The sequence below is a fragment of the Protopterus annectens genome, chromosome 2.part2, assembly GCF_019279795.1.
Source record: "Protopterus annectens isolate FY-2018-M chromosome 2.part2, PAN1.0, whole genome shotgun sequence".
In the NCBI taxonomy this organism is placed as follows: domain Eukaryota; kingdom Metazoa; phylum Chordata; order Ceratodontiformes; family Protopteridae; genus Protopterus; species Protopterus annectens.
The window spans coordinates 411,568,691-411,592,587 of record NC_056730.1 but is presented as its reverse complement, the minus strand read 5'-3'; the positions used below and the strand labels follow the sequence as shown (position 1 = coordinate 411,592,587).

At 39.9% G+C, this 23,897-nt stretch overlaps 1 protein-coding gene across 1 annotated transcript in view; it reads right to left on the bottom strand.

Moving 5' to 3' along the window:
* LOC122795948 (transcription factor TFIIIB component B'' homolog) overlaps positions 1-23,897 on the bottom strand; it is a 390,329-nt gene that overhangs the window by 115,816 nt on the left and 250,616 nt on the right. Inside the window, exons 9-13 of the mRNA XM_044064431.1 lie at positions 13,996-14,203; positions 3,715-3,881; positions 2,887-3,100; positions 1,900-2,063; positions 610-772 (exon numbers count right to left, since the gene is read on the bottom strand). Coding sequence (XP_043920366.1) covers positions 610-772; positions 1,900-2,063; positions 2,887-3,100; positions 3,715-3,881; positions 13,996-14,203 — 916 coding nt within the window. The remainder of the gene's footprint in view (positions 1-609; positions 773-1,899; positions 2,064-2,886; positions 3,101-3,714; positions 3,882-13,995; positions 14,204-23,897) is intronic.

Sequence of the window (23,897 nt, the reverse complement as noted above, 5' to 3'; positions counted from 1 at the left end):
ACTTCTGAAGGATTACCCCATCCTTCCAGCTCTTATAACACAATCTAAAATGGCCCAGTAAAGCTACCGAGCCTAGATTATGAAAACATAGCATGTAGAAACTGATGGGCCTAGATTAGTTTTTAATCCACTGTTTAAGAATGCAAACAACACTATAAAATATGTTCAACTTATTTTCTACCCTCACTTTTTATTTATATTAACTCTTGTCTACTGCAGTTTACAGTTCCTGGAAAATGCAAACAAAACGTTATTCTTCTATGTAAACCAGATGATGGCCAAAAACATTTCAAGCAGATATTTCACACAAAGTAGGCCCACAAACCACTAAAATAACAGCCAATTATTTCTAGTCATTAAAATAAAAACTTGAATTAACTTTAAAAGTTCTAGGAGTATGGCACTGAAATAAAGGTTTACTACAGCATTTAAAAAAATCACTGCATGATCTGACAAATACTTATACTATGATTGTTTTACTGTTGTCTGATATTGGTTAAACTATACAACTGCTTGAAAAGCTTCAGATGTCATTACACAAGTCTAGTGCAGACTGCTAAAACTTGCACAGACGCAATGGACTTTACCAAAAAGTACTTCAATCTGTACCTCTTGTTCACATTTTAGTGGTGCTTCAGTCTCCTTTTTGGTAATATCTTGAACAGTTTCTTTCTCTGTGACACTTTTCTGACAAGAAGAGAAATGGCTTGTCAAAGCTGTTGGTATGACCTCAACATTTTTTCCTTCCTGTGATCCAGTCTCCTCAACAGCACTGAAAAAAATAAAACAAAAAAATAATTTAAGGGAACAGTGTAAGACTGCTTTCAGCATTAAATAAAAGATTAAGATAAAAATGCTAACCAAAATATTTGTTGTGCTTTAAATAGTGAATTACACTATTGGCTATCAAGACAAAATGTTATGCACTTATAGATATATAACAAAGCAAATTGTGCATGGTTCACATGCACACACCTACAATTCCAACAGGAATGCCCAACTGTCACCCAGAAAATCAAAGCAGTTCACCATACAACTCTACCGCAAATCGTAATTTTGTATATTTAACACAAAGTCACACCTTTCTCACTACTATTTTATATATATATATATATATATATATATATATATATATATATATATATATACATATGCACATATATATATATTTATGGGATCTGTACAGATCTCAGACTGCACCTATCACCGAAACATTAATCAGTGAGCATACTTAACTGAAAGTGCTGTTCACCGAAGCAGCACTTTCAGGTAAGTATGCTTGTTGTGACAGTCACACTACTGTGCGGATAAGGGAAAATTCCCTTTTCCCCACTGTAGTGCGACCTCGGAGTGAGAATATTAAAGTAGGAGGGGTGTGGGGGGCACAGGGGGGCTTGCCCCCTGCATAGTAGTATATTTAATATATGTATTTTTTTAACATACTGTAACGAAAGCGCTTTCGTTAAAGTGTGTTTGGTAACTATGGATTCAGACTTTTGAGCTTTTGATCAAAAGTCCTAGTTATACATATATATATATATATATATATATATATATATATATATATATATATATATATATATATATATATATATATATATATATATATATATATAAAATGTGTGTGTGTGTGTATATAAACAGATGAGAAAGACTTGTCGCTGTCATAGAATAAGGATCATCAGTATGTCCAAATTTAAGCAGTATCCAAACCCCAGCTCACAACTTCAAACAAAAAAGCAAGAAACACACACACAAGAAACAGACTAAATATTTTATGTGGAGAGTAATTTTGATATAGGCACTGTCATATAAAATTAGCCCAGCACATTCAAGTGCTTTACAAGTGAAATGCATTCTAAAAAGTAACATTTATGTCGCATCTTTAAATATACTTACTTCTTAGGGCAGTCTTCCTCAGTTTTTAAAAGACACGAATCATCCCTTTCTTCATCTAGTTCCTTGCCTTCAGGAACCTGCAGTTTGTCAGACTGTTGATCGCTTGAACAAACTGAAGAAGGCTCGTCTAACTCTTCAGGAGACAATGACGTTTGATCTGCTTGCTGTTGATAAAACATCAGAAATTATAAAAGAAGCATTCATATTCTAACTCATCCCTAACTGTGCATTTATTTCTGGGTCAATAACCTGTTATATTATCTATTTCCAATCAAAAAAGACTAACTTCTCCTGAAGGATTACTCTACTCTTCAATCTCCTAGAATACAGTCTACCACTAGAGTCAGGGAAGAAATCCAAATCACTTCAAAATCTAAAACGGTCAGGTGAGACTACAAATCTAAGTCCATAAAACCTAGCAAATAAAACTCAACATCCTGTTACATGTAATGTGGGCCTGTTTTTTTTTTTAATTCACTCTTGAAAATGAAAAGGGTACAACAAGAACTTTACTCTGTTGCATCTCTACTTCTTTATATGTACACCACCACCGACTTCTGCAATATGGTTCCAGGAGAAAAGCATACAGCAGAAGTTTAGTCTCTCTCTCTTGCTTGCAAAATGATGTTCAAAAGCATTGCAAGTACATCTCACACAAAAGCAGGTATCAAGCACAAAAAGAATAACCAAAATATTTCCAATGATTATTCGGCAGTGAAAGGTCTGCAGCTTTTTAATGGTTTACTACAGCACAAAACTGTTCTATATTATCCAATTAATTTTTTTCCATCTTAGGAGACCTTTTTAAAATACTCAAAGGGATAACATCCACTGGCAAACTATTGATGTGATTTGCTGCCTTGTCAAACACTTAATCATTTCACTAATGAGTGATGTTAGTTAAATTAACTGCCTCAGAGATTCAAAAGTTCTGACTTACGAGTCTACCGCACAATGCCAAGATACACAGACACAATAGACTTTCACCTGTACTTCTGGTTTACATTCCAATGGTGCTTTACTCTCCTTGTTGGTATTATCTTGAACAGATTCGGTCTCGGTGCCATTTTCCTGTTTTGAAGATTCTCTCATCGAAGTCCTCCTTATACTGGGCTTTGGCCTTTGGAAACGACTAGGCAAAGCTATTGGCTTGACTTCTACAGCTTTCTCTCCTTCCTGTGACCTATCCTCCTCAACAGCACTAATAAAATAAAATAATTTTAGGGCAAAGAATATAGTTGTTAGTATTAACAAAGAGAAAATTATAATAAAAATCATAAATAAGAAAATATGCATACTGTTTAAAACACAAACATTCTACTGCCCACCAAAATAAAAGTAACTCTCCTGTAGAAAAGTAACTCTCCTGTAGACATCCAAAGTAAAGAGACTATGTGGTTCACATCAGCACTCTAGGAGTTCCAACAGGAATACCCAGCCGGCAAGGTTAAAAATTACATGCTTTCCACCACTAATGCGATGCACTTTAAAATTTTGTCAGCTTAACACAGAAAATATATGCCCTTCCCCTTATATATCTACGTAAAATTGATGAAAATGGTTTGTTGTTGTCAAATAATGGATATATATGCTGATAAGAAGGCTCAAATGTAAACAGTATAAAAAACAGAATCCAAACCAAGTCCAAACCTTCAGTCAAAAAAGTTCTTGCACAGTAGAAATTGAATAGAGCATTTCAAATAAAATATGTGATCTTTGACACAAGTACCTTTGCATGCTGATTAGTGTGTCAAATCCAAGAACACAACTGTTTCCTACAAAATATAATTTCTGTTTTACATTTATCAAACTTACTTTTCAGGGAAAGTATCCTGGATTCTGCAGAGCTGTGAACTATCATCTTCTATGTCCTGTTGCTTTGTTTCAGGATCCTGCAACTTGGACTGTTGACTTAAAGAAAGTGGAGAAAGCTTTTCTATCACTTCAAAAATCAAAGTTGCTTTCTGATCTGTTTGCTGCTGCTGATAAATAATCAGAAATGACAGAAAAAAAATTATTCACCTTCTAATTCATGTATAACTATGCATGCATTTACTTTATTACTTTTCAGTTAATAATCTGCTCTTATCTTGTCTGTTTCTGAGCCAAAAAAGGCTAACTTCTCTTGAAGGATTGCCAATCACTCCAATTCCTACAGCACAGCCTACCTAATCCAGAGGTAATGAAGAAATCCAAATCACTTTACAGCCTAAACTGACAGGCAAGACCTACAAAGTCAGCACAGTAAAATGCAGCAGATACAGTTTAACACCCTCTTACAATTAGGGTGGTCCTAGATTTTTTTTTTAAGCAGTCTATAAAATGAAAAGGGCATAAACAGCAATTTCAGTTGCATCCTCTCCCACTGACTTTTAAATATATTACATATAAATAGGTATCTGCACATATACCAACAAAAATCCATAAGGCACTTGGGAAGGAGCAGACCGAACACAGGTTGAAACGCTATTGAAACACGTAAATGCTTTAACGAATTCACCAAGTTTTCATCTATAGGACGGACTTCATCAGAAGTGAAATCCAAACAGAAATAGAACACTTAAATACAAAAAAAAAAAAAAACATGTAGCAACTACCACCGACATTAAGATTTCAATTAATCCCCTAATTATAAAATATCAATCCTAAAGTTGCACATTAAAATACATTGTAAGCACACAAAAAACATACGTATGAATGTTCATTCTAACGTTCAATTAAGAATAAATACAAATGTGACAAAATAAAAACATATATAAAGATTCATTACCAAAGCTCATTCCTAAAATAATAGTAGCCGCACTAATAGTAGCTAAAACAAAAAATAGCATACATTACAGGTATGTGAAAAAAATGTAAGGTGGGCATGGCTGTGTCCTTTCCATGAGAATGGCTCCAAGAACAGTATATTTTCCACTTTTCTGAATAGGATTTCCTAGTACTAGGCCTCCTGGCCTCAAGGATGACATCCAGCACCTGATTGCTGAGTGTTGCTGGTGATGTATTCAGGGAATAAGCCAGGCTGCCAAGTTCAGGGTATGCAGCTGAGGATGCAAAATCTGTCCCTCCTGCTGGGACAGCAGAGAGGGGGGTCTGATGTAGGTGCCAGGGTGGCACTGCTATCAGACTGTGTAGGAGTGGGTACCAGTGCTGGCATGGCCAGATGGGTGCAATAAGGATTGTCCTTGGCCTGTCTTGTCTGATCTTGAGTAGTACTTTTGAGAGGAGGGGCAGAGGGGAAAAGGCATAGAATGAGAAGTTTTCTCATGTAAAGGATAGGGCATCCACTTTCCATGCTTGACTGTCAGGAGTTCTGGTGCACAATTTGCTCAATTGATGGTTTTGTGGGGGAAGCAAAGAGGTCCATCTCTGGTGTCCCCACTAGTGGATTAGAAGTTTGAATGAATTGGGTCCATAAGATTTCCACTTAAGTCGTCTGCCAGTGAATTTTGTTTGCCTGGCAGGAATTGAGCTTGCAGGTGCACTTGATTGCTCAAGGCTGTGTTCCACAGAGCCATGGCTAACTCGCAGAGTGGGTAGGAACGAGTTCCCCCCTGCTTGTTTATGTACCACATAAATGTGGTGTTGTCTGTCTTTATCAAGAGTTGCCCTGGAAGGATAAGGTATTTTGAAGGCTTTCCGTGCATTCTGTACAGCTAACATTTCTTTCTGATTGATATGCAGGTGAATTTGTCCTGGGCTCCATTTGCTTTGAATGCATTTGCCTGCCATGTGAGCCCCCCATGCATAGTCTGATGCATCTGTTGTCAGGGTTTGGGCGGCGGGGGGTTAAGTGAAAGGGAGTCCCTTGTTGTGGTTGCAAACCTCTGTCCACCAAAGGAACTCTGTCCTTAGGCAAGGAATGATAGGAATCACTGTTTCCAGATCCTGAGAATGTTGACACCACAGACACTTTTTAAGTACCATTGAAGTTTCCTTGTATGCAGTCTTGCATATGGAATTAGGAGAATGCATGAGGCCATGAACCCTAGGGCTTGCAGTATTTTTCTTGCAGATAGCTGGGTTTGGGTGGCCAGTAGTTTGAAGTAATTTGTCAAATAAACCTGCTTTTTCGGAGTGAGGAATGCCATTTGGGAAGTTGTGTTCAAGCTTGCTCCTAGGATTACAATCTTTTGGCTGGGTACCAGCTTTGATTTCTTTTCGTTGATGGTATACCCCAGAGTAGTTAGATGTCTCTTTACAAACGTCATATGCTGAAGTAGCAATTCATGACTCTCCGCCTGAATCAGGCAATCGTCCAAGTATGGGTAAATTTGAATATTTCTCTGCCTGCAGTATGCGATGGCTGGACCCAGGCACTTTGTGAATACCCTGGGCGCAGTAGATAAGCCAAAGGGAAGGGCAGAGAACTGATAGTGCATAGAGAGCCTGCCCTGAAACGTAGATATTTCCTGCAAGATTCCCTTATGGGGATGTGCAGATAAGCTTCTTTTAAGTCTAGGGTGACCAGCCAGGAGTCCTTGGCTAGCAGAAGAAGCAGCTGCTGGAGTGTAAGCATTTTTAATTTTGGTATGAACAGGAAGGTGTTGAGAACTGACAGATCCAGAATAGGGCGCCAGGAACAGTCTGAAGTCGAAACCCTGTCCCCTTTGCTCTGACAGAACAGGTTGAATAGCCCTGATACTGAGAAGAGAAAGTACTTGCTTTTGGGCCTCTGCCAACTGGTTTGGAGGAAGATCTGGCAAACTGCTTGGGGTTGGCAGTGAGTGGAAGCAAAATCTGTATCCCTAGGATGCAATGTTTAAGACCCACTGGTCCGGGGTAACATACTCCCAGTTTTTTGCATGCAGGGCGAGTTTTCCTCATGGGGTGCAAGTACTTGGTCATGGCTGGGAAGGATGAAGGACAAGTCATTGTGAACTTTTTCCGTAAGGGGGTGGCTTACCACTTCCTGTTTTTTGAGGTGGGAACACTCCATTATTTAGATCTGTGAATATCCTGAGACTGTAGTCTTTGTGGTCTGTTGCCCCTGGGTTTGGATTGAGAAGGTCTGAGAGGGACTGGAAAGGACCAGTTTTTTGAAGGACAATACCTACTGAATCTAGGTGGCTGCACCTGTAAGATATCTTTAACAGTTTGCATAGATTTTAGCTTTTTCCTCCATCTTTCTAAGAACTACTACTGCATTTGTGCCAAACAAACATTCTTCGTTTAATGGAGCATCTAGTAATTTTGCTTTAACATGGTCTGGCAAGAATTGTTCCTTCACCAAGCATATCTTCTCAGAACAGACCCAGTGAGAGCAGCCCTGCAAGATATTTCTAAGGCATCAAAACCACACTGCAAAGTATGTTTACCCACTTGGTTTACAGAACAATCAAGAATCAATATTTTTTGTTTAATTAGTTCCATAATATGCTGCTGGTACTTCAACATGTAAAACTGGCAATTTAAAGCCCTGATGGCAAGAGTTGCAGAGGTATATACCTTCTTAACCCATCTGTCTAAAGCCCTAGAACCCCTGTCCGAAGGGGTAGGGTTTTTGGCTGTAGTCGCCTTAATACCTTTAGGTCCCTAGGAAATGGTCTCTGGATCCACAGTGTGATTTTGAGAGAGAAATTTATGAGAGTAAGGTACTCTGTAGTACCTGTCAGGCTTTCTAGGAGTTAGTGGTAGAGTATCAGGGGTAAGACTGGATTCCATGAAGACATCATCTACAATATCCAGGACATGGGGTATAGCTAGAGGCCTGTGCTGAGGCAAGTCTAAAAATTCCCTGAGTCTCTTTTTGAACTGTGGGTAGTCCTGGCTTTCCCAGCGGAAATGCTCTCTTAGGGTATGCAAGGTTTCAATGAAAGAAAAGTCCTCTGGAAGGAGGCAGAGGGAATGGAATCCTCTGCATCTGAATCTACATAGGTAGACAAGGTTATGTCCTCGTAATCCAGAGGAGTCACAGTCATCAAACTCATGGTCTGTAGAATCAGAAGGAAAATCAATTATTTGTCATTTAGAGGGGGGAAGGCTGGCTTCCCCTAATTAAAGTAATAAGGTCTTCAGCCATTCTAAGCATTTGTTTCTGTGGCATGGGAGCTTGAGAATGCACTTTGGTCAGTTTCCTAGGTGTAGTGCGAACTCTGGGCCTGAGAAATTCGGTAGTTTTAGTCAGAAATGAAGTAGTCGGTTTAATACGAACATCAGAAGGACTGAAGACACCCTCATAATCCAGTGCCTGCACAGCTGCCCCAGACCCATCCAAGGTAGAGACAGGTTCCATAGCCAAAGAAGCATCTTGCGGCATACTGGACTCCGAATGGGTCTCAGTAGAGGCCTGCGAATCTGGAGAAGTGGGTATCAGGGGCTGCGAAAGCTCCACAAAGAGTACCAGTGGACTGGCGACTAGCTTAACGGAAGTGTCGTTGGCAGTTTTGGACCTATGCGGTCTGTCTCTGTCTTTATCCTTACGTTTTTTTCTGAATATCAGTAGTCGGATGGCTTATCGAAGCCATTTCGGAATACGGAGAACGAGAGCGAAAGAATTTAGCAACAAAGATAGCCTGACAAATAGTTTGGGCGTTGAACAAGGTACAAAACCAACAGTGATGAATGTCATGGTCTGGGCCTACACAGGTGACATAGTAAGGATGAAAATCTGTGAGGTATTTGCTTTCCCCAGGCAAGACAATTGTTAAATTTTTCTGACACTGGTTAGAGCAACAAAAAAGGATCCCCAAAGGGGTACTTAGCTTTAGAAGACTTCAGGGTTGAAACTCGAAAAATTAAAATTTCAGGTAGCGGCTGACCGGCACTTGCGAACTGCTTCTGCTTTGGCTCCCACATGGCAAGAAAAGCTGATGTAAAGGAGTCGGCTGCATGTTTTATACCCCTGATGACCTGATGTCATGGAAGAGGTGACAGCATCCACTGCAGAAATCCCAAGACTCTGGTATTCAGGCCAAATAAGGGCTACTTGCAGGCAGATAACCCAAGTGTGATGACTGCAACAGTGAAACACGAAGAACATCTTCAATAAATACATAAAATACTATAAATATAAAATGTACTTGAAAAATATGCTTTATATGAATAATGTAAACCAACTTATCAAATCCTATAAAAAGTATTGAAAAGGAACGATAGCAAGGACAATATGAAATACCACTAAATCATAATCTAGTGGCCCTCAATTGTAATACTGGTACTAAGGAGACATGCTCATTAAGCCCAGAAAAGTTATTAGCTTCTAGAACAATCTGCCAATAAACTTCCCAGTATTCAATTTTTATATCCCAGGGCGCCCCCTTCTAACATCTATTGGTACCTCTTAAAGTGTACAAAAAAATAAATAAAGTTGGCTGCATCACATACTAGTGTGCGTTTGTATAGTGCATTTTTCTCATTTTTCGTCTTAATTTCATACTGGTGTTCATATATTCTCTTCTTGAATCTACACTCAGTTTTACCAATATATAAGGCATCACATGCCTCACATTGGGCTATATAAACCACTCCTAGAGTATTGCAATTTGTGTAAGTCTTTTGTTTCTACTTTTAATATATACCCCCTTCACTGTGAATGACGTAGTGGCTTAATATTTCATATATTTCATTCTTTACACATACATTTTTTTTATTTTATCACATTTGTATTTATTCTTAACTGAACATTAGAATGAACATTCATAGATAGTTAACTATTTTTGTGCGTTTACGATGCATTTTAATATGCAACTTAAGGGTTAATATTTTATAATTATGGGAATAATTGGAATCTAAATGTCATTGGCAGTTACTAAGTGGTTTTTCATATTTAAGTGTTCGATCTCGGTTTGGATTTCACATGTGATGAAGTATGTCCTACAGACAAGAACGGTTCAACAGAATGTTTCAACCTGTGTTTGGTCTGCTTCATCCCAAGTGTCTTTGTGGATTGTTGTTGGTGTTTTGAGTGGTTTGTATTTGGTTTTTGTCATTTTTTGGAGGTATGGAAGGGCATTCTGATTCACCAGGAGCCGAGATGGCGAGGATTGAAGAAGTTGGCGAGGTACGGAAAATGGTTGGCCAACTTACCCAACCTGTTCATTTGCTAACTCCAATTTGTTAATCTTTGGCTTATTTTGTTTCCACGGCTCCTTTGCCTGGTAACCAGGAAATTATGTCACAAAGAGTGTGCTGGGCAATCTTCACGTGCTGCTCACTAGATGGGACAGAAGGGAGGCGTTTTGCCGCAGCACAGCTCAGCGAGAGCTGAGAAACAACAACTACCCAGGATTTTTCACAGCTGTAGGAATGATTGTAAAGGACTAGACGAACAGGATATTGTGCTTGGAAGTCAAACCACTCAGAGTCAAGGTGATTTAGTTGACTTTAATGAAAACATACACTTGTATAATGACTTGAGTGTATGGATTAATAAAAAATGCTCCATTATGTTCACAACTGATTATGAAAAGGACACTTTTATGCAAGAAATATGACTGATGAGAAATGCAAGATTATTAACAGGAAAATTAGGAAATTAGATAGGGATAAGTTGGAATATAATGAGCATAGTAGCCACCCAAAACCCAAAATTTACTATAAGTACCAAGAAAGGTGGGAATGTCTTCAGGAATATTTTCACAATAGGGGTGAACACCATTTAAGTGACGAAAGGCAGGGAGATGATTTTAGGGAATCGGGGATATTTGTTACTTGTTTCAATATTAATGACCCTTTAGAATTCCCTCCCCTCCAGTGATTGGAGAGATTGAAAAACAAACAAAAAAAAACATTATTACAACTACAGTGGGGGGAGGGGAGGAGATACTGACTGAAGCAGGCAGCTCAGTAAACAGGCGTATATACTTAAGGACACTTTAAATATAGTTACAATAATAATATTTTTACTACAGTATTGTAGACATTCAAGTAGTTCATTTTAATTTATTTTCAAAAGCTTTTAAGTTCATTCTGAAAAGAAAGTGTGATATCAGTACAATGTTAATGCAGCTTAATTTCTTTGTCCGTAAAAAGTAAATTCTCAAAAGGAAAATCACTTTTAATCCTCCCTGCAACCCCAACTAAAAAATATTGAGGTTTTAGTTGAAAAAGGCCTACGCAAGGGGATTCAGAGTAACAAGTTTGCCGCCAACATTACTACTGATGCGAGAAGGTTGTTAGAAGAAATCAGGATGAATAAGTATCTGAGAGTGATGCAGCCAGATAAAGGTGGGGGAACAGTATTGATGGATGCTATATTATAAGAAACTAAGACGATGGGCATTCTGTGTGACAACAGTAAATATATTAGGGTGTCAGAAATGAGATTAATTCAGCCTACAGAAGAATTAACTTGGCATTAAAAGATTTATTGGACGAGGGATTATTTGACTTGGATACCTAAACATATTTGGTGGATGAAAGGCCTCATGTTCCCTCAATCTTTGGCATACCTAAAGTATATAAGGATGTTATGGACCCACCTTTTAGGCCAACTGTATCTGCAGAAGAGTCCATAACAGCCCCTCTAGCCAAGTTTTTTTAGACTACAGGATAAAGAAAATGTGGATGAATGGAAGTGAAATTTTAAAAGATTCATAGGATTTATTTAAATGTGTGAAACCTGAATTATTTAGTGAGATCATCATTTTCGTCACCATTAATATAATTGGTTTGTTCAATATTTTGAAGAAACATTAGTTGATAGAGGGGAACTTTCCAACAAGGTTTGTATGGATTTAGAACTGAAATGGGTTTAAAGAACAATTTTATTTATTTTGAAGGTGAGTTCTTCCAACAAATTAGTGAGGGAGCAATGGGAGCAAGCTGTGCCTCTACTTACGTTAATATCATACTTTTGGTTTGGGAACACAAATTCATGTTCAATTCTAAGTATGTTGACTGTTGTAGTTTGTGTAAAAGGTACCTTTGATGGTATCTGTTTATTTTGGGTGCACACCAAGGATACATTAGAAGAATTTATACAACATATTTCCAATACTACAGATTTTTTGAAGTTGAGCCACAATATTAGTTGCAACAAGATGAATTATCTGGATGTTACTAAACATAAGACGAACAAGGGGTTTAAATCAACAGTTTAATTTTTTTTTATATTTTATAGGTGCACACCCCTTTTATCAGAAGAGAGGTATCATCAAGGGTCAGTATGTCAGGGGGAACAGGATGACTTGGATTTTTATGAGTGTGAATTACTGTACGATATGTTCAAGGACAGGGGCTACCCTACAAAGCTTATTAAGGATGTAACGATATGGTAGAGGTTAAGAAAGACAGATATACACTCTTTAGGGAATGATTCTGTTATTTTAAGGTCCAACAATGAAAGGTTGAATTCACCTGAGAATAAGGAGAAATATAAAGGAGCATTTGTTACAAACATTAATGGTGATGCTAATATTAAAATATTATTGAAAAGGAATGGGAAAAATGTGCCAGTTTTTCAGATTTGGACGCTAGTTCTGGTAAACCTCAAGTGTACACTTAAGGGTAAAGTATAAAGGATTTATTGGACCACAATAGCGGCCATAAAAACAAAGGAATGAATAAAAGGATTGGTACCTTCAAATGTGGAGCAAGTTCTTTGTGCCCCTACATCATTCACAGTGAGGGGGTATATATTTAAAGTAGAAACAAACATTATAGGAAAGACTTACACAAATTGCAATACTCTTGGAGGGTTTATATAACCCAATGTGAGGCATGTGATGCATTTTATACTGGTAAAACTGAGAGTAGACTCAAGAAGAGAATATATGAACACCAGTATGAAATTAAGACCAAAAATACACTGTGTAAACACACACTAGTATGTGATGCAGCCAAGTTTCTACTTTTTTGTACTTGAATGGGTACCAAAAGACATTGGGGGGGGGGCTGGGAAACAAAAACTGAATACAGAGAAGTTTAATGACATTGTTCTAGAAGCTAATAAATTCCCTGGGCTTAACAAGCATGTCTCCCTAGCACCAGTATTAAAATTCAGGGCCACTAGACTATGCTTTTAGTGGTACTTCATATTGTCCTCACTATCGATCCTTTTCAATACTTTTTATAGGATTTTATAAGAAATTGGATTACATTATTCATATAAAGTATAATTTTCAAGTGCATTTTTATTTATACCATTTTATATATTTACTGGAGTTTTCATTTTCGTCCCCCTATTTTATATACATTACATTTTGGTGGCTTTACATTTATTTTTTCATGTCTATAATATATGCTATTTTTTGTCTTGGCACTAGTTGGGGCTATAAATCTTTTAGGAATGAGCTTTGATAATGATATACTTTATTGTATCACATTTGTATTATTTATTCTTAACTGAACATTAGACTGAACAGTCATAGGTAGTTCACTATGTTTTTCTGCGCTTACGATGTATTTTAATATGCAACTTTAGGATTAATATTTTACAATTAGGGGATTAACTGGAATCTAAATGTCATGGTAGTTGCTATGTGGATTTTTGTACTTAAGTATTCTATCTCTGGATTTCACATCTGAAGAAGTCTGCCCTATAGACAAAAATGGGGTCAATTTGTTATAAAGTGTTTGTGTTTCAATAAAGTTGTGTTCGGTATGCTGGTGTTTTGAGTGGCTTGAGCACTTTTCTTCCTTTGCATCTGATATATGCATGTAAAGCATACATACACTATCACAGCTTACTGTAATACATTTCCTACAAAAAAATGCACACAACTGAATTTTAGTCTCCCTGATGATTTCAACTTGATAATGGTCAAAAACATTCCCTATACATCTCTTATAAGGATAGGCACCATCTATAAAGAGAACCAAATGATCTCTATTCATCAAAATAAAAACTCAATTTACTTTACATTTCTAACACTGTGGCACTGAAAATAACTGCATCTTGTGTAATGCTTAATTTCAGCATACACACTTATGATCTGAATATGCCATTTTGAGAATGATACTCATGAAAAATACTCAAATGACAATGTTCAGTAAACTATTTACATGACTTACTGTCTTGTCAGATATATTTATGAACTTTTGTAGTACTGACTGATTATTGGTTAAACTACGCAAATGATTGAGCTTTTGAGTGGTCATGACTTGTAAGTCTACTGCAGGTTGCCAGGAACACAGAGGAAACAAAATTTTCACCTTTATCTCTGGTTCACAGTCCAGTGGTTCTGTACTCTCCTTGTTGGTACTGTCTTGAACAGCTTCATTCACAGTGATATTTTCCTGTTTTGAAGGCTCTTTCCTAGATGCACTCCTTACACTGGGCTTTGGCTTCTGAAAACGACTTTTAAAACTTGTTGGTTTGACTTCAGTATTTTTTTCTCCGTCTTGTGACCTAGTCTCTTCGCTAGTAAAATAAAATAATTTTCAGATTACGGCCTGACATTTGCATTAACAAAGCCAACATTTCAATAAAAAATTTGAATAAAATAATTTTTGTGTTTAAAATATTGAAACATTCTTGTGGAAATCAAAGTAAAAAGGTTATTTGGCTACAGATATCCACAGTAAAAAAAAACTTGCATCTACACTCCAGAACATTTTTATGGCATTACGTTGGAAAGAAACGGATAGGCTTGAAATGACCTCTGGGTCGAAAGCCCAGTAATCTCCTACAATCCTAAAAGGTCCAATATGAAAGTCCAACTTTCAAACTTAAATATGAGATTTTTCCCACTATAAAAGAAATTCATCATAAAACACTGCTGAGCAATCACAACTTTGTACATTTAACATAGGCCCATGCCTTTTTCACTATGTATCTGTATATATACATGCATATACATTACCTCTCATATATGTGTGCATACATATCACACACACATGTATATATGTATGTTAACAGCTCAATAGGTTGACACACCACTATAGACAGCATGAAAACTGACTTTAAAAGATCTATAATTCTTGGGTGACTAATTTCCCCTCCCTGGGGACTGTGCGATCTTGGAGTTAGCATAAATAGAGGGCTTCCCCCCTGCAAAAAACTGTTCTTTTTTTTTCTTTAGTTGGTTGCATGTGGAGATGATTTTACTAGCACATGCATAATTTAGTGTCCGTTTCCAGTGTTGACCTTTTGAGGCCAACTTTCTTGCTGTCAAAATTGTTGTGCGTCAACCTAGTGAGGTGAATCCATATTTTATACACACACACACACACACACACACACATATATATATATATATATATGGGTACCTATCAAACCATCGACAACTTAAAATAACGAAACTGACTCCACCGACAACTGAATTAACAGACAGCGCAAAAACGGACATTTACAAGGTAAGGGGTGCAACTCTGCTACTCATGCCTACCATGGTTGCATGACACTGCCACCCTTCCTAAACCATGGTAGGCTTGAGTAGCGAATTTACACCCCTTACCTTGTAAACATCCGTTTTTGCGCTGTCGGTTAATTCAGTTGTCGGTGGAGTCAGTTTCGTTATTTTAAGTTGTCGATTGTTTGATAGGTACCCATATATATATATATATATATATATATATATATATATATAGATATATATATATATATATATATATATATATATACACACACACACACACACACACACACACACACACACACACACGATCATACAAATTTACTAAGCTAATGGCCCTAGGCCCTTATAAGCCTAGCCAAGTTCTACCTTTATTTCCACAATCAGCACGTACTGTCCCTGTCCAACACAGACACAGGTGGAACCCCCAGGGTGAATTTACAGTTACCCATCCAATTATCCAGATAGTGTTTGAAGAGGGCCAGTGAGGTGCCCTGTTTGACATGAAGTGGGAGTCTGTTCCAAAGGTGTGGTAACCTCTGGGAGACAAAATCTGTCCCTCCAGCAGGTTCTATTAATGTCACATACCAGGTTAAGTTCTTTAGAGCGAGTAACCTCTACCATTTGACTTGCGGATATGCAGCATTTCCAATAAATCAAGGTTAGGCACTGCCTTATATTCAAGGCAGAGATCGTCTCTGACTAGTTTGTATGAAACAGAAAAAAGTGACCGCGATTTCAGATGCTCCACACATTAGAGATGCTGAAGACCCTGCCTTTGCCTTGTGAGAAACCTTTGTGGTCTCTCCAATTGCTGCAGATGTTTGGAAAGGTACATACCAAAAGGGCGTTGTACTCAATTATTGGCCTGACAAGAGAGCAGTACAGGGAGGTAATAACTTTTTTTCTGGAGGCAATAACCTTACTCATGAGATGAGCAATATAGAATGGCCTTCTTACCCCTGTGGAGACACTGTGATCAAGGTAAGGTTGCTGTCAACCTGTGTGTCCAGGTCTCTCACTACTGAGTGTGTACTTAAGGTGTTCCGATTGATGTAGTTACTGAAAGGGATGACTATACATTTTTTTGTATTGAGTTTAAGGCCATGACTTTGGCACCAGTCATTTGTTTGTGTAAGACCCTCTTGTAGGATGTTATCATTTGGAGATTTTATGACCGCAACCAGTTTGCAGTCATCAGCAAACTTTGTCAGCCACAGACCTTTAGTTTTTGCTTGTACTTCAGAGAAATACATTCCAAACAGCAGATGTCCCAGGGCTGATGCATATGGAACACCACTGGTTACAGGTCTGCTGTTGGAGGTGGATTCCCCTATTTGTACTATATGGATTCTATCAGTGAACCAATTAGTGACCCCATCTAATGATATTTGGGTTAATATCTAGGTGGGTAAGTTTGTCATTAATACCCAAGTTGGGAATAGTGTCAAAACCCTTGGCTAAGTCTAGGTACGCAGTATGCACAGATTTCCCCTCATCCAGGGCCTTGGTGATTGTCTAGAAGCTGCCCACCAGGTTTAAGAGGCATGATCTCCCTTTGACGAAGCCAAACTGAGTAGAGTCAAGTGTTTGAAGATTACCTATATCTTTGTTGATTCGCTCCATGGCCTTGCAGATAAGGTTAGTCAGGCTAATAGGTCTATAGTTTCTGAGTTTAATGGAAGCACCACTTTTGTGCAAGGGAATACCGGTGGCAGTTTTCCATTCACCAGGAACGAAGCCGGTGCTTAGACTATGGCTGAAAAAAGCACGCAATGGTGTTGCTAATTCTTGTTGAAGCTCATGTAGGATTCAGTCTTGGAGATCACAGGTCCCACAGGTAGTGTGTTTTTGGCCTTACAGAAGGTGTTTACAACCTGCTTTTTAGAGATGCAAGGTAGTGGTGTCATGGGATACATGTGGCAGGTACAGGGGAGTGAAGTTTTTGCAGAACCTGCCGGCCAACAGGTTAGCTACATCCATAGGCTCAGTATATATGGTTTCATTTACTAGCAGTTTGGCACAAATCTACGCCTTTCCTTTTAGGTTACAGATGTAACTAAAGAATGCCTTACAGTTGTCCTTAGTTGAGGAAGCTAATTTCGATTCATAATTTGCTTTAAAGGACTTCACAAGAAGTCTAACTTGCTTGTTTAAGTTTCGGAGGGAGTGTTTCCAGTTTAGGCCTCAGTCCCTCTTAGTTAGACAGCAATTTCTCCCTTATTGTAAAGCCTTTTAATGGCAGTTGTCCACCAGGCAAGTTTACTCTTGAGGAGCTTGTTTTGGTCCTATCAGGTACGGTCAAAGTCAATGCATTCATACAGGTGTTTGTACAAAGCATTGGTATAGAACTTGGCATAGTTGCCAGTTCCATCTGAGGGGGGTGTACAGTGAAGCTATTCATGCCATCCCGTAAGAGAGTATAATCTGCTTTGGAGAAGTCTTTTTAGTTTATTTGCTGCTGGGGGGGTCAAATGAGACTGATTTGTGGTCAGATCTCACCAGGGAAGACTCCATAATGGGGATGCTACAGTGGTCCCCCATACTGGTAAGCACCACATCCAGGATGTTGTCATCCCTTGTGAGGGGGTCAACCAGCTGGTCTAGGGCACTGGAGTTAAAGACGAGGGATCTTTGGGCAAGTGAGTTTGAGCACGAGTAATTTACCCAGTCAATGGATGTGTAGTTAAGTCGCCCAAAGACGTGGTGTTCGGATGTATCTTGATAGACACAAGCAGATCCAAATAGGCAGAGTGGATGTCCTGATTCATGAAGGGAGTTCCTGTACCTAGGAATGACTTCAATAGTTGTCCAACAGTTAATTGCACTTGACGTATCTCCAGGGAATCATACTGTTTAACCAATCTGGAGGTGTACATCTTACATGAATATTGATACACCACCTCTTAGTTTTCAGGAGTTCAGTTTGTGATCAGGAGGTGTAACCTGGTATGGCTGGGATGCTCTCCACAGCCTTGAACCAGTCTCTGTGACCACACAAATGTCTGCGTCTTCCAAGGTGAGGACTGCTTCCAGTAAATGCAGTTTCATGTTAAGACTCCTAACGTTTAGCAGCATAACCCTGAGGTTGTTTTTAGATGGAGTTTGTATGTCTGGACTTTTGCCCTTGAGATGCTGCCTAAAAAAGGCACTATGGGGGTGGCAATAGACTTAGCCAGTAGCCGAAATGCCAGGGGTGACACATGAAGACCATCTCTGGCAAAGCATCGAGTCTGGTCAATCATGTCATCCCACGCTGACCGATACTGGATCCCCTTAGAATGACAACAGAAACTTAGCCAATTATTGAAGACAATCATCTTCTGTTTGTATTAAGGCATCATCCTAGGTGAAGGTAAAATGCTGCTTAAAGCTAGGGACATACCTGCCCAAGACACAGTCTGAGAGCCAAGTCATGCCTCTCTTCATATAGAGAGAGTGGTATACCCCTCAAGTCGTTCACATCAACATGGACTATGATGGAGTCATAACAGTACCTGTTGTTGAGACGTGAGTGCGTGTGTGATATGGTGGATCCTGGCACCTGACAGACAGCTGACAGTGACCTTTTCCTTATCCTCATATATATATATATATATATATATATATATATATACACACACACACACACACACACACATATATATATATATATATGTATATATATTTATATACACATACACACAGTACAGATGTATAAAATCTTACCATTAACAGTAGATGTCCGTTTCTTCACTGCTTCTTAACACATGGGATATAGCCTGCAAGGTGACCCGATGTCCTGCCTGTATACCAAAGCTTTTAGGTTGTCATAGGGTAAGCCATTCATCACTAGTACGCTCCTGCCATAACAGAGGGCATAAAACGGCTGTCTGGAAGTACCCTCCTCAGAACTGAGAGCTCCAGCAGGAATGCAAGTCCAAGAAAGGAAGATGAGAGCAATACACCCAGAAGAAAGAAAAGTACCAGGGGGACAGAGAATGGGAGTGAATACTGCAGCAGTAAAGAGGACATCTACCATTATGGTAAGATTTTACTCAACTGTACTATGTACTTCCACTCACTGTTGCACTATTACCACATGGGAGGGTGCTGATGCTTAGGAAGATCTCAGGGAGGAGGAAGGACCCACAGAGCTCTCAATGAACCCATGCAAAATAGCACTTGCTAAACCAGCCCTAGCTCCAGATATTGCATCCAGCTTGTAATGTTTGGTGAAAGTATGTACTGAAGTCCAAGTATCTGCTTCAAGGATGGAGTTGCTGTCTAACCCCTTGAAAAAAGCTCTCATGAAATGAAGCTTGACAGAATGAGGAAGGCTTTTACCATGATGCACAAAGCAAAAAAAGAAAGCTTTAGAAATTCAAGAAGAAAAAGTCTGCTTGGAAACAGACACCTCTAAAGTCCTAGGGTGAAAAGAAACAAAAAGCTGATTAGACTTCTCAATAGTCTTAGTCAAGTAAAATCTAAGTTGTCTATGCACATTTAAAGTATGAAGAACACTCTCACTAGAAGAGGGTGAAGAAGGGAAAAAGGTAGGCAATTAAACGGACTGTATTCAAGGACAACTCGCTCAACACCTTAGGCATAAAGAAGGGATCAGAAAGCAGGGAGACACTGTCTTTAAGAAAAACAAGAAAATGGGTGCAGGTCACAAGAGCTTGAAAGCTCAGACACTCGTTTGGCAGAAGTAAAGGACAACAGAATAACAGTCTTCCAGGAAAAATTTTGCAAGGAAGCTAAGGCAGCAAAAGCTCAAACGTAGCCTGGGTCAATTTCTCAAAGAAAAAAAATAAGATCCTAGGGAGGGGGAACAGGCTTCCTGTGAAGTCTAACATGAAGGACACTTTTAAGAAATTGTTTAGCTTCAAATGACGATGCTGAAAGAGAAGATAAACACACACAAGCAGAAACAGTTGAAAATGAGCCTTAACCAAAAAGTAGGCCAAACCAGCACTGAGCAACTCACACAAAATTAGAACCAAAGTAACACCCACAGTAAGTGGATCTAGGTTTCTAGAAATGACACCAAATAGAAAACCTCTTCAATTTGGGTAAGTAGGATTTCCTGGTATTGGACTCCTGGCCTCTTACAGGACACTAAACATGTCCCCAGAAAAAAAGGTGTGTGGATTCAAAATCCTGTCTCGCACACACAGTCAACTAAAGAGCAGACAACTGGGGATAGATAACAGAACCCTTTTTTTGTGCGAGTAGGTACACCCTGTGAAGTAACTTGTGGTGTTGGCCTTGGTTAGGTGAAGAAGAGGGAATAAATGCTGCCGTGGCCAAAAGGGAGTCACCAGCAAGATTGTTGGAGAATCCTGCTGAATCTTGGACAGGACTTTCGAAATAACAGGAAGGGGAGAGAAGGCATAGAGAAACATCCCCTTCCATGAGAATGAGTGTGTGTCCACCTTCTAGACCAGAGGCCTTCGAACCCTGGCACAAAACTGTAGAAGTTGTTTGTTTATAGGAGAGGCACATAGATCGACTTGAGGAGTACCCCACTGGTGGACAATGTCCATTAACATCCCCTGAGAAGCATCCATTCGTGGAATTGAGTCAAGGACCTGACTTTTTACCTGAAGGAATGAACACTGTGTGAAGGGTCAGCTGATAGGTTCATAGGTTTATACTAGGCTATCTGCCCTAAGGCATTTATAAGCATAGCCCAGAGTTTTTGTGGTCTACGCCACCCCTTATGTTAAAAAATACTGTGCCCATTAGTTTGTTGTGCCTCTGTCCAGCAGTGACACAGAGATGATTCCCGGGGTAAACCTACGATCTCCCATCCACCGGTCAAGATTTCTCTTGAAGAGAGCCAGCAGAGGTGCTCTGCCTCACATGGACCGGGATTTTATTCCACAACATAGGGAGTCTCTGGGTGACAAATCTATCCCTCCAGCATGTCCTATTTATATCCATGCTAAGGTTTAAGTCGCTTGCTATAGTGGATCTGGTAGATTTGGATTTTTTGAGGTGGAGCATGTCCATTAATTCTGGGTTGGACATGGCCTTGTATGTCAGGCACAGGTCACCTCTGAGCAGACGGTATGCGACTGAATAGAGCTGGAGTTTCTTCAGTCTGGCAGCATATGACAGATTTTGGAGTCCCTTTATCCTTTTAGTGAGGAACTTTTGGGGTCTCTCCAACTGCTGCAGGTGTCAGGTGAGATACATCCCGAATGGGGCATTGTACTCGATCATTGGTCTGATAAGTGAAGAGTACAGGGGAACAATGACCTCACTTGATCTGGATGTGAATCCCTTCATGATCAGGTGGGCAATGTAGAAGGTTTTTCTAACCACTTTAGCAATGTGAGTGTCAAAAGAAAAGCCACTGTCAACCTGGGTCCCCAGGTCCCTGATAACCTCTTCTGTGCTTAGTGGATTGCCACCTATATGGTAGCTTGGGGTTACCTTGTTTTTCCCGAAGGGTATGACTATACATTTTTTGGCATTTAACTTCATGCCATGGCTCTGGCACCAGCTATTAGTTTCCGTGAGACCCCTCTGAAAGATATCTGTGTCCGATGTACTTTCCACTATGGCTCCCAGTTTGCAGTCATCTGCAAACTTTGTCAGCCATAGTCCTCCTATGTTAGCCTGTACTTCTGAGAAGTAGATGCTGAACAACAGGGGGCCAAGGACTGAGCCCTGTGGGACACCACTTGTGACCGGCTTGGAGTCTGACATGGTGCCAGCTACTCTAACCCTGTGGGCTCTGTCCTTTAGCCAGTTTGCAACCCATCTTGTAACATATGGGTTTACATTTAAGCTGGTAAGTTTCTCTATAATACCCGAGTGGGGTATTGTGTCGAAACCTTTTGCAAGGTCAAGGTAGGCTGTATGGACTGCCTTTCCCTCATCAATGGCCTTGGTGACTGTTTCGAAGAAATCGACCAAGTTCAAAAGGCATGATCTGCCCTTGACAAAGCCAAACTGGGTCGGGTCCAATGTCTGCAAGTCCCCTATGTCTTTGTTTATGAGTTCCATTATGATCCTCTCCATAGCTTTGCAGACCAGGCTTGTTAAGCTTATGGGCGTAATTACCAGGGTCTGTAGAGGCACCGCCTTTGTGGAGTGGGACCACAGTTGCCGACGCCACTCCTTGGGCACGATCCTGTGGCAAGGCTAAGATTAAACAGCTGCCTTATGTGCGGGTTTAGTTCCTCATTGAGTTCGTGTAGCACACAGCCGGGACACCATCCGTCCCATTGATGCTGTGTTTTCTAGCTTTAGAGAGAGCAGCTTTCACCTGCGCATTGGAGATGTCTGGGAGGCTGCACTCGCTGGGATAGTTATCTCCTTTGGGGAGGAGAGGGGTGAAGTTTGCACTGAACCTGTCTGCCAGTATGTTGGCAATGTCTGTGGGTTCAGTGATTTTGTATCATTTTGGACTAATTCTGAGCATATCTGGGAGTTTCCACCCAGGTTTCTAACATAGCTGAAGAAGGCCTTATGATTGTCTTTTGAATCTATGGCAATTTTTCTCTCAAAGTTGGCCTTGGATGATTTTATGAGTGCTCAGATTTTTTACTAATAATGATCAAAGGTGTCTTCTTTTATGGATTTTGCTCTATCATGTAACAGCTTTCTCCTCTTATTGTAAAGTTTGTTTATGGCTGGGGTCCACCAGACTGGACGCTTGCCCTTGGTGGAAAGAGTCTTGGTTTTATTAGGGATTGCCTGATCCATGCAGTCCTGGAGGTGTTCAGAAGGCATTTGTAAGGGCTTCCGCAGCTTGGGTTGTGGTTTCCACTGGCTCGGGGCCTTGAAGGATACCACACCAGTCTTGAGTAGTGTGAAGTTTGCTTTAGTGAAGTTTTTCACTGTGTTCTTTTTGTTTGGGGTGGGGCGGATGTGGATATCCAGTGAGATTAGTTTATGATCTGATCTCACCAATGAGGGATATACTTCCGTGTGGAGCATTTTGTCCCCATGTTTGTGATGATGAGATCTAGTATATTTTCTCCTCTTGTGGGAACGGTGACTAGTTGTTCCATGGCATTTGAATTTATGAACTCCAGGAACCTTTGAGCTAGAAAGTTTGGGCTTGAGTAATGTTCCCAGTCTATATTCGGGTAGTTGAAGTCACCCAATATAATGGTGTTTGGAGATACATTTATACCCTCCAGTGTCTTCAGGAAGGCTGTGTGGGGTTCCTGAGTTTGAGAGGGTGGCCTGTAGCATGCTACAAATTGTAGAGCAGTTTTGCCTATGGTTTCCGATGCTTCGTGCGTTGCCACCAACCTGGAGGTGTGGGTATCCTTGATGAATACGGATACACCCCCTCCTTTTGTGGTGTGGTCCGGGTTTTGGGGCCGGAACGCATGATATGAGGTAAAACCTGATAGTGCCGGGGTGCTCTCAGGAGCCTTGAACCAGGTTTCAGTCACAGCACAGACATCAATGTTCTCCATACTGAGAAGGGCCTCGAAAAGTGCATTTTGAGATTTAGACTTCTGGCATTGAGCAGCATTACCCTTAGTTTCTTCCCATTTTGTTTTCTAGGGTGGTAGGTTTAGAATTTGAGCCTTGCCTAAAAGGCACTATGGGGTGGCAAGAGCCTTAGCCAATATCCGGAATCCCAGGGGTGACAGGTGCAAGCCGTCCCTTGCGAAGCAGAGTGGCTTGTCAAGCATGTCATCCCAGGCAGACACTGGATCCTCTTTGAATGACACCAGAAATTAAGCCAATTGTTAAAGCTGATCATCTTGTCTCTATGTTGTGGCATCATTCTTGGTGAAGGAAGGA